Genomic DNA, 12,033 nt, shown 5'->3' with positions numbered 1-12,033 from the left:
TTTTCTACGTCTGCGTCTTTATTCCTCTCCTGCCCCTAGGTTCATCAGAACCATTTTTTTTTTTTTAGATTTCATATATATGTGTTAGCATACGGTATTTATTTTTCTCTTTCTGGCTTACTGCACTCTGACTGGCTTATTGACTCTCTAGGTCTATCCACCTCACTACAAATAACTCAGTTTCATTTCTTTTTATGGCTGAGAAATATTCCGTTGTATATATGTGCCACATCCTCTTTATCCATTCATCTGTCAACGGACACTTAGGTTGCTTCCATGTCCTGGCTATTGTAAATAGTGCTGCAGTGAACATTGTGGTACGTGACTCTTTTTGAATTGTTTTTCTCGGGGTATATGCCCAGAAGTGGGATTGCTGGGTCATATGGTAGTTCTACTTTTAGTTTTTTAAGGAACCTACGTACTGTTCTCCATAGTGGCTGTATCAATTTACATTCCCACCAACAGTGCAAGAGGGTTCCCTTTTCTCCACACCCTCTCCAGCATTTATTGTTTGTAGATTTTTTGATGATGGCCATTCTGACCGGTGTGAAGTGATACCTCATTGTAGTTTTGATTTGCATTTCTCTAATGATTAGTGATGTTGAGCATCCTTTCATGTGTTTGTTGGCAATCTGTATCTCTTCTTTGGAGAAATGTGTATTTAGGACTTCTGCCCATTTTTGGATTGGGTTGTTTGTTTTTTGCTATTGAGCTGCATGAGCTGCTTGTAAATTTTGGAGATTAATCCTTTGTCAGTTGCTTCATTTGCAAATATTTTCTCCCATTCTGAGGGTTGTCTTTTCATCTTGTTTATGGTTTCCTTTGCTGTACAAAAGCTTTGAAGTTTCATTAGGTCCCATTTGTTTATTATTATTTTTATTTCCATTTCTCTAGGAGGTGGGTCAAAAAGGATCTTGCTGTGATTTATGTCATAGGGTGTTCTGCCTATGTTTTCCTCTATGAGTTTGATAGTGTCTGGCCTTACATTTAGGTCTTTAATCCATTTTGAGTTTATTTTGTGTATGGTGTTAGGGAGTGTTCTGATTTCATTGTTTTACATGTACCTGTCCAGTTTTCCCAGCACCACTTATTGAAGAGGCTGTCCTTTCTCCACTGTACATTCCTGCCTCCTTTATCAAAGATAAGGTGACCATATGTGCATGGGTTTATCTCTGGGCTTCCTATCCTGTTCCATTGATGTACATTTCTGTTTTTGTGCAGTACCATACTGTCTTGATTACTATATCTTTGTAGTATAGTCTGAAGTCAGGGAGCCTCATTCCTCCAGCTTCATTATTCTTTCTCAAGATTACTTTGGCTATTTGGGGTCTTTTTTTTTTCCATACAAACTGTAAAATTTTTTGTTCTAGTTCTGTGAAAAATACCATTGGTAGTTTGATAGGGATTGCATTGAATCTGTAGATTGCTTTCACCCTAGGTGTTTCTTTGAGGCTAGGGGCATTGTGGAAGTTATCTAGTCAGTGAAGGAACCATGAACCAAGAAAATTTGGGGATCTGTGGATTAGGGAATGCTTTTTATTGCCAAAAATTTTTATACACTTCCTAGTTCGTTAGAGTTATGCAAAGTATAATGTTTGACAGACTTTCTGGTTATTTAAATTTAATGTCAAACTCTTCTGTGTCATTTTACCTTGAATATGTTTATTTCAATGTTTTAGTTTGTTTGCTAACTTAGTAAAGATGATAAATATTTTCTCTGGTTCAGAATCACAGTGCCTCAAAGTCTTTATTAGAATATTTGTTGTTGTATAGCCATTAATGATTTTAGGAAGCTAGAAAAATGTGTTTTAATTTCAAGGCATTATTTTGTTAAGTTAATTAAAATTATACATGCTTTATGTCTAATGATTTATTTGTATCTACATGAAAGCAAAGTATAGTAGATCATGGGAGGGGATAAAGTTTAATTGAAGGTTCTGACATTTGCTCTTTAATTAATAGGTTTTATATTAGAGAATTATGATTTCATCTTGAAAGTTGAATTTTCTGACAGCTCTTTAGAAATATAGCTGTTATTATAAGTTGAAGTGTACTTTTAAATGGAAAGCAACTTTTGTTAAAGCATTAATTGGTAATTTATTAAATCTTTTTAGAGACTTAACAGGTTTTAACTCCTTTTCCACAAAATATTTCATCTTAAATATTAATTACACACTTCATAATATTAGTCTTCTTCATGCTTGAGTATGGATCTGAAAAGGTAGATATAACTTGGAAACTATTAGTTTTTTTTTAATTATTTTGTTTTTGATTTTTTTCTTTTTTTATTGAAGTATAGTTTATTTATAATGTGTTAGTTTCAGTTGTACAGCAAAGTGATTCAGTTATACGTGTATGCATGTATCTATTTCAGATTCTTCTCCCTTATAGGTTATTCCAGAATACAGAGTGAAGTTCCCTGCTGGTTACTATTTTATATATAAGAGTGTGTGTATACTGATCCCAAACACCTAATTTATCCCTCCTCCCCCCTTTCCCCTTTGGTAACCATAAGTTTGTTTTCTATGTCTGTGGGTCTGTTTCTGTTTTTATTGCTTGTATGTGTAACCTAAAAAAAAAAAAAGGTTACAAATGAACTTATATACAAAACAGAAATTGACTTTCCTTTAGTTTTGCTGAAGGAAGTGCCATGATGTTTCTGCCTTGGCACTTGGTTTCTGCTCCCTTTGGTGGCCTGCCCTCCCTTTTCTTGGAGGGAGACGTCTCAGTGCCACTCCATTCATTCTTCTGCTATAGCTTTTACCGTAGTATTTTAGGTCTCCCTTTACCTGCCTGTCTTGACTTGCTGCTGAAGTACTTAAATGGAGGGGTTTTTTTTTTATTATTATTATTTTTAATCTAGCAAGCAAGCACTTGTCCTACAGCATACATTCATGTTTGCTCAAAGAATGATCGAAGCACATGTTGTCTTCCTTCTTGCCTAACCATATTTTCTCTCTCTTTAAACTCTTTCTTCATGCAGTGCCCTAACCATTTCTAATATTCAGGCTGGATCGACTGGAAATTGGGGCTGCCATGTCCAGTCCAAACGTGGGAACAATACAAGAACCGTCGATATTGTGGTCTTAGAAAGCTCTGCACAGTACTGTCCTCCCGAGAGGGTGGTAAACAATAAAGGGGATTTCAGGTCAGTGACATGGAGAGTGCTGGAAAGGGCTGACTGGCCCCTCATCTTTTTATTCTCAAAGGCATAGACATATGTGACCAGTTTCCTGTCCTCAGAAAGAAAATTTGAGAAATATATGTGTATTCACATATATATCCTTATATATCTAAGGACTACCCATAAGTGATTTCAGAATCATTTATGGAGATTAAAAGTAAAAACAGGTGCCTGAACTTTATCTGAGATCTATTGATTTATAAGTCTCTGAAAGTTGAGCCAGAAGCGTTCTTTTTTTTTTGTGGTACGCGGGCTTCTCACTGTTGTGGCCTCTCCCGTTGCAGAGCACAGGCTCCGGACACGCAGGCTCAGCAGCCCTGGCTCATGGGTCCAGCCGCTCCGAGGCATGTGGGATCTTCCCAGACCAGGGCACGAGCCCGTGTCCCCTGCATCAGCAGGCGGACTCTCAACCGCTGTACCACCAGGGAAGCCCGAGAAGTGTTAATTTTTATCAGGTGGTTTTGTTGTATAAGTTAAGAACCACTACTTTAGGAAACAGTTTGGAAATTCCACTAAAATAGTGTGCTAATAGCATTTTCTGGTTTTTTTTTTTTTTTCTGTTTTTTTTTTAAGGGCTCTTTTTGGATGACCTTTGGAAGGTTTTGTGGTGCTAATTGACTTTTAACCGTAGGCAGTTAAGTGGACATCATAATTAGCAGAAACACATAACCATTTTTCCTCCCCTTTGGTTCTTCTGACAATTAAGCAAGAGGGACTTTGAGAAAGGAAGGCTGTTGGGTGGTCTGAAAGCTGGGGAGCCACTAGTGTTGGACTCTGTTAAGATGATCAGAATGGGTTAAATACTGTGATTTGTTTGCTATTTTTTTAGTAGAAAGTTTAGAATTTGTGAGAGCTAAAAACTTTTACCTTAGACTCTCCTTACTTTCAAAGTTGCTTTAAAACATTATCTTTAAATATGTTATTTACCTAAAGTTCTTTATGTTTAGAATTTTAGCAATGAGTTATATAGTTAATATAAATGAAGGGAAATACGTAGCTCTGTAAAGCAGCATAAAGATTGTTGAATACCCAGTTTATAGCTGTCTTATGATTGGTGGTATTGCTGCCTTGTGGCTGTAAGTCTGATTTTTAAGGATAAGAAAAAAAACCCTTTGGTGTTAATCTTTCACGTCAAAGGTAAAGAAGCAATAACATCTTTACCTCAGCTACTTCTCCATTGATTTTTTAAAAATTGCCTTTCGTCCTCCTCCCCCTCCCCCTTTTAAAATTCTTGACATGAATGTGTGGAAATCATAATTTATTATTGCCAATGGATAAGTTTTTTATGTGGATTAACTGTTCATCTATAATACTTAAATATTTAAAGTATACGTTAAAGTGCAATATATAACATTTGTTAATTTTGTTAAATTCAGCATCTTCATTAAATAGTCATAGTATGTTTTCTGCTTATGGTGGATTTTCTGTTTTTACTCATAGTTTTGGAGGGTTTTCCGTTTTTAAAAATAGAAGTAGAGTCTAATCATTTAACTGATTAATGAATTATTTATCTTTTGACATTCCGTAAGATATTATACAGTTACAACTTCCCCTGCATTAATAAGATTTAGTTTAGTCTTGCTTCATCTTTTATATAGTTTTTCATAATGCATTCTGTTTTGGTGTGGCTGATATTATAATTTAGCAGTTCATATGTTATGAGTCAGCTATAACTGACTCATATGTAATATATATATATATGACATATAACATATTATCAAATATGTTATTTTCATTCCCAGTTTTGGAGAAATAGAGCTCCAATAACAAAGATTTCTCTCAATCCAGTTAGTGCTGATTCATACCAGCAGGTCAGTGTAGTCACTTCACTTGCACAGTGACTGTACAATTTATCTGGGCTTCACCCAGATAAATTCGGTTGTATATGGTATTGGATGTCTCCAAGACCCACCCCCCGCCATCCCAGCCAAGTGCAGAAGTTTGCTAAAAGGACTTATGGGATTCAGCGTATAGCTGTAGTGACATCTAAGATATAGTGATACAGTAATATACATAGCTGGATAATAAGGGAAAAAGACACAGGTGGGTTCTGGAGAGATCCACGTGTAAGGTTCTTGATTATCTCTGCCTCCCAGGAAGGTCACACGGAGCTCACTACTCCTCCAGCCTTGAAAAGACAGCAGCCTCTGTATAGTGTTTCTGCCCAGGGAAGCCCACTGGAGACACAGCACCCAAAGTTCTTGTTGGGGGCTGGTCCTGTAGGCATCCTCTGCCTACCTGATACCAAAATTTCAGACTCCCAGGAAGAAAGCAGGTGCTTAGCATACACCATATTGCTTGTCCAGACAGTCTAGGTACCGTGAATCACCTTTACCAGTTAACTGTTTATGGGAACACTCCGAGCCCCAAGTTCCTAGGTGCCACCGAAGGACCAGCATTGCAAGCAGGCCTTTCTAAGGAGAGCAGTCTTGGGCCTGCTATGGTAGCTCTTTTCTACACATATATTAACTCTCCTTCTGTGAAAGGGCAAATTCTATTTATATTGGATAAGATTCTGACCTTATGTAACTAATGGTTATATAAGCCAACAATATAGTAACAGTAATTAAAAAGAAACGCAGGACCATTTGGTGTACCAGTTTTCTTTTCTACTGGGTAAGATACAATTTCCCTGTCTGTTTATATTTAGAATATTTTAGGAAAATATTCTGTTAGGGTAATAAAATACACTTGGCTGGTAGCTTAAAACGGTTTAGTCCATTTTAACTTAAAAAAATTTTGGGGGGGTCCTTATTATTAAAGGAGTTTTGTTCTTGATTTTTGTCTGATTCTGTGTGACATGTTCTAAACCTTGATTTTCCTCTGCTGTTACTAGTGTCAGCGTAGGTTCTCTTAGGCCATTTTGTCTTCGTCTCTCTAGGTGGCCCAGAACGCTGGCAGGCATTACCGCACATCTGCAGTGTGCTCGGAATACCCACAGCGGTGGGATCTATCCCGGAAACGCCCAGGATGAGAGAAAGGCCTGGCGCAGATGTGATCGAGGTGGCTTTTGGGCGGATGATGATTATTCTCGCTGCCAGTATGCAAATGATGTCACTAGAGTTCTTTATATGTTTAATCAGGTAACTGGGAAGTCTTCAGATTGGCCGAGGGTGCTAATAAAACGTGGTACTCACACCAAATACATAAGATTTTTTTTTTAATACTAGTAAAGCATAGGATTTGGTGTTTATACTTCAGTGGACTGTGTCTTTGGGATCAGACCTGTCCTTCTCAACCAGAGAAGGGCATCTCTGGCATCACTCTTCCTTTCCAGTTACGACCTGACTCTGTGCCTTTGCCCGAATACCTTCATCATCTGTATCTCCAGGCAAAATCCCAACCATCCTTCAAATGCACCTGGGAAGCTACCCTTTAGTTCCTTTTATAAATCCTTTGTCACAAGTGATCCCTTGTTGCACTTGTACTATTCGTATGCTTTTTCTTATCTCTGCTTCTGTGTGTCTTTTTTTAAACCATAGCAGATTATAAGCGGCTGGCAGGTGCTTTCTGTGTCTTACACATTTTCTTACGTTCCTCTGCACCTGATATACCCTTTTTGTAATGGTTGGTGCTGAGTCGTGTTTAAGTCAATAAATAAACAAATGGGAAGCATTACTGGCAGTGCATGACAGTACAGATAAGAGGCAGATAAGTGATTCATGCTCCCATGTGGCAGGAGTTCCAGGCCAGATATTGATCCTTCCTGGCTGGAATACTCAGGAAAGGTGTTACTAGGCAATTGGAATTGAGTATATATAGAATTTGGCTAGGTAGAGATGAAGAGATTGTGTAGCCCATTTATGTACTGTTATATTCCATTCCAAGTTAAAAATAATTCCTTCAGGTAAGTTTCCAATAATATTTCAGTCTTCTCAGTTTTGGAAAAGCACTTTAAGAAGGTCATAGTGAGTAGATGATAAAAAATTTGAATTCATTGCCATGTTTTGAAATGCAAAGGTAAGATATCAAAATTTTGTCCATCATTTTGCTAAGTGCTTCTTTTTGCCTTTTTAATATAGATGCCCCTCAATCTTACCAACGCTGTGGCCACAGCCCGACAATTATTGGCTTACACTGTAGAAGCAGCCAACTTTTCTGACAAGATGGATGTTATATTTGTGGCTGAAATGATAGAGAAATTTGGAAGATTTACTAAAGAGGAAAAATCAAAAGAGGTATTTTCTGGTTCAGATTTGTAGCATATAGCATATCAGCAAATGGTCATGTGATAGGGTTGAATCTGTATTTTGAAAGGCTGTTTATGTTTGCTGTATTTGAACTAAATATACCTTTTAACTTCTAAAATTGTCATTGAAAAACCTATGCTCCATTAGAGTGACTTGTTGGGAAGAGTAGAGGTGAACTGTCAGTTCTTGGAAATTACCGTGATGGGGCAGAGCCAGCCTGTGAGAAAGCGACGTCCTGCATCCACGTTGTAGGTCAGCCTGGCTGCTTCTCTCAGGCTGCCTGGGATTTCTCTTCTCCACACTGTCAGGTGTCCATCCTTCTTAGTGAGAGTTTTAGGCCCCCAGATCTTGTGTTAAATTGCTTAACTGCTTTTGGAATGTCCTAGAGAAGTGAAAGACTACTTTAGGAACTTAAAAAAAAATTCCATGCGATTAAAATACACAAGTTATGAAAATTTAATAGCTTTGAAAAGGGGCCACGTTAAAACTGTGATATGCTTGTCCACATGGTATCCTTTAAGGGAAAACTTCAACAACCACGGTTTTCAGAATGAATGAGCAGCAAATAATGTTTCGAATGAGTTTTTAGATGCAGATTAACATATTCTTAAACTTTAAGTTTCCAGCTAGGTGAGAGCTTTATATGAACTGTTGCTCTTGTGATAAAATCACTTACATAAAAATGAATTTTAGAGGTAGAAGAAACTTAGATTAGGTCATACACTGAAGCCCAGAGAAAATTAAATGATGTACCTAAGGTTTTTCAGTTAGGTTAGTGCAGGGCTGAAAACAGAACCCAAGAACCTTGGCTGTCTAATCCAGAAGTTTCTGCTGTATAACATTTACTTTCTAGTACAGTGTTGCCCTGTCATTGTATTCCAAAAGTACTGTAGGGAAAAGACTGGACTAAACAAAGTCTAATGTATTTCTTTATGTGGGACATCTCAGATTCATTAATGTGCAAAAAGGTAAGTAATATGCCTTCTTCCTTAAATCATTTAACCAAGGAATTTTTTTTGTATAGTATCTATTAATATCTTGCATTTTGGTCGTAAGTTTTGAAACTGCAGCCCTAGTACATTAGGTACTTTACTTGATGTGATGTAGCTGTTAAAGGAAAGAAAATAGTGACATGTATGTAAATAGGATTCAGGTCAACGGACCAGTTGACGATGAGTTAGCATTTCTGTGTTGTTATCTGAACTTCAGAGCACAGTTTCCTAATGAACAGTTCTCTTGCTTGATTGTGTCTTTGGGCCACAGCCTGCTTCGCATGGTAAATTTTTCTAGCCCTGGGAGGAGCCGTGTGAATTCTGCTTCTGTGGTAATACTGCTCTCCCTTGTTGATTATAATCACAGGTTAGCTGCCCACATGATTAGAAGTCATTCATGGAAGGTGGTCACTAGAGTAATTGGAATGACATTTGGAATGTGGACCTGGAGAAAGATTTTGCCATCATGTAATAGATGTTTATTCCCATGCTGCCCTGTTTTGGTGTGAGGGACTTCTGCACACCTCCCAACTCGGGAAGAGCAATGCGGTACATTCCACCATGTCTGCTGGTGTGTGGAAAAAATGGTCTGCTGCTTTAGTATGTTCTTAGGGGGAAGCATCTTGTTGAGGACTGAAAGTGGACCTGGTTCGTGAGTTATTAACCACGGGCCCTTTGTTTTTAAAATGGGGGATGATACTTGCCCTGTGTAACGTGCAAAGTTTGTGTGTGCAAGTGAGAAATATAGGTGAAACTGTTTTGCAGAATCATTGCAAAGCTAGGATATACTTTTTATAGGGTTGGGACATTAAACATTATTATGATCTCAGAGACTACGAAAGAGGTCCTTAAAAAAAAATCACGAGACTGCTTTAGTTACTTATCTACAAACTTAGTTTGAAGGAGCTTGCTGTCACTTTCACTGGCTAACATAGGAGGTAAAATTTTAATCATCTTTGGAAACAAATGATGGCAACTTCTTAAGTATAAATAGAAGAAACAGGAAAATTATTCAGGATTGAACAATTGAGGTCTAAATGTAATACTACCTATGATGCAGTGACAGATATCTGATTCTTTGGAAACTTAGACTACAGGCCATTGCTTTCACTGTTTATTACTATATTAAGAGGCAACCATGAGGCTTAAGGGCTTCATTTTAAGTTAATTACCACTGCGTAAAATTATGCTGAGGTATCCTTAAATGCATATAGCATAATTGGACAAACAATTAAATTGATTTTTCTATTATGTCCAAAAAGTTATTCTGCTGTGGATTTTGTTATAACTAAAATAACCTGTGATTGAATCCAGCCAACACAGGGTGGTACTCTATGGTCTTAGGTGGGTGCTGGAAGCTATCAGACTGCCAGATCTAAGTGATTTGTTTCCTGGGGTCTTTTAAAAAGAGCTGAAGGTTGTCTGTCAGGCAGTGTCTGTTCCATATTTACGATAGTGATTTCTCTTGTGAAAACAAATGTATATCCATTTCAGAAGATGAGAAAGTCTATGAAGATTAGAGTTGGTTACATGGTATAGTCTCCTTCCTGTGCTCTCATTTTAAATATGTGAGTGAGGCATGCACCTTAATGCTAATTTACTGCATTTTTATGTACAGATTTTTTAAAATGTAAAGTTCTTTCATTTATTCATTTTAAGACATAATCACTTCAGTATTGATGGTTATGTTTCCTTTTCATTTTCGGTATTTTTAATGTTTTATTCCTTCATCTTACTTGTCAGACTTTTCTGTAAAGATTTTCAAAGAGCCAGCTTCTGGCCTTTTGATCCTTCCACCACATGGTTTCTCAAATGTGTGTGTGTGTCATGATCACCTGGAAGGTTTGTTAAACACAGACTGGTAGGCCCCATGCCCTGAGGTTCTGATTCAGTAGGTCTGTGAGGGAGTCTGAGAATTGGCATTTCTACAAATTCCAGGTGATACTGGGCCACAAGTCTTTGGCACAGGCTCTGAGAACCAGTGTAGAATCTTCATTTTCCATCCTTATCTTGCTTTTTTAAAAAAGTTCTCTTTGTGTTTAACTTTTTAAAAACTTTCCAGAAACTTTTTTTTAATTGGAAAATGCCAAAAACATAGGAGAAGGAATGTTATTATTAATACTTTTAAAAAATACCTTTCACAAAGCTTCAACAATTTTCAGTATTTACCAATCTTGTTTCATCTCTCCTATCCGCTCATCTCCTTTGTCTTCTATCCCTTCCACCTTCTCTCTCTCTGTCTCACTCTCTGTATCTTTCTGTCTTTTTCATTGCTGGAACATTTAATAGCAAATTTTAGATGTCACATTTCATCCATAATTTTTTTTAATTATAAGGAATTTTAAAATAGAACCATGATACTGTCATTATATCACCCAAATGAATTCTAAGTCCTTAATATCATAAAATACCTCGTCCATGTTGTTTTCCTTGATTATGGTTTTTTTAAAAAACATGTGGACCTCGTGTCTGGGAATTCATATAATTTTGTAGTTGGTTATGTGGGATTTTGTAGACAATTATGTCACCAGGAAAGAACAGCTGGTTTCTCTGTTCCTATATAAAATACATCTTTCTTTTTTTCTGGTTGTATATACGTTGGTGAGGACCTCCAGAGCAGTGCTGATACATGTTGGTGATGAGCGGTCTTAATGAGAATGCTCTAATGTATCATTATTAAGCGTGATATTTATGTGCTGCTGCTAAGAGCCGAGGGGCAATATCGGGGTTAAGGGGGTCACTTTGAAATTAGTTGTTCTCTTGAGGTTTTACAGACCACAGAAAAAAGGTGAACTCGGCTTTCAGTCCTGTGTGAAGGTTGATTTGTGTTGACAAATTGTCAGGGAAGAGATTTTTTCACCTCCCACCTCATGCGAGGGTCAAGACAGGGAAGTTTCAAGTCTCCTTGCCATTCCCTTCCTTTCTTGAGGCTAATTTAATGCTGGTTTGCACTGACCCTGGGGGTGTCTCCTTTGGGTTATCAGCTTTACACAGTGGTCTTCTCCTGTTAGGCCTGTGTTGGCGGGGCCTAGGCCCTGCATGGAAGTCAAAACATAGTCGGTGATCAGCTGAGTTCACCCTCAGAGCTCCTTGGATTCCTGTTGTTTTGCTGTTAGTCTCTGGTGGAGCCTTTATTTTCTCACTGACAGTGGTGCACTTAAAAGGTAACTTTTTTTCCTTTAGCATTTTTCACTTTTATAAGAATTGTCTAGAGTACTTAGACCTTCATACTTCCAGAAAATGAGATGCACATAATGTTTCTGTAATCAGAAAAGAACAGAATCTGCTTCCATTGGGAGAAATGGAGGAATCTTGGAAGTTCAGCTTTTCCATTGTTGTGAACATATGGCTGAGGGTGTCACCCATTACACTCTGCCTCTCTTGAACAGTGTTCTTCACGTGTTCTAAGAATTTCTTTTATAAAAGCAAGTTTGTCTACCTGGAGGAAATGTTCTTCTTTCTGTTAATTGTAAAATTGTCTTTATTGCCTTGACTAGAAACATAGTAAGCATCAATTTTTCCCCAGTCCCAGCAGCTCTGCCATTGACATGTAATTTTTTATTTTTTTATTGAAGTATAGTTGATTTACAATGTTGCATTAATTTGTGATTCCGTTATACACACACACACACACACACACACACATATATAGACATTCTTTTTTTTT

The 12,033-nt window shown here is 37.4% G+C and overlaps 1 protein-coding gene across 1 annotated transcript in view; it reads left to right on the top strand.

The window, feature by feature from the left end:
* Positions 1-12,033, top strand: part of ADGRA3 (adhesion G protein-coupled receptor A3) — a 118,010-nt gene that overhangs the window by 64,709 nt on the left and 41,268 nt on the right. The window contains exons 8-10 of the mRNA XM_024745560.1: positions 2,984-3,148; positions 6,066-6,267; positions 7,207-7,362. Of these exons, the coding sequence (XP_024601328.1) occupies positions 2,984-3,148; positions 6,066-6,267; positions 7,207-7,362 (523 nt within the window). The remainder of the gene's footprint in view (positions 1-2,983; positions 3,149-6,065; positions 6,268-7,206; positions 7,363-12,033) is intronic.

This window comes from Neophocaena asiaeorientalis, unplaced genomic scaffold (assembly GCF_003031525.2).
Source record: "Neophocaena asiaeorientalis asiaeorientalis breed wild unplaced genomic scaffold, Neophocaena_asiaeorientalis_V1.1 scaffold397, whole genome shotgun sequence".
Lineage (NCBI taxonomy): Eukaryota > Metazoa > Chordata > Mammalia > Artiodactyla > Phocoenidae > Neophocaena > Neophocaena asiaeorientalis.
This window is presented reverse-complemented; position numbering and strand designations above follow the sequence as displayed.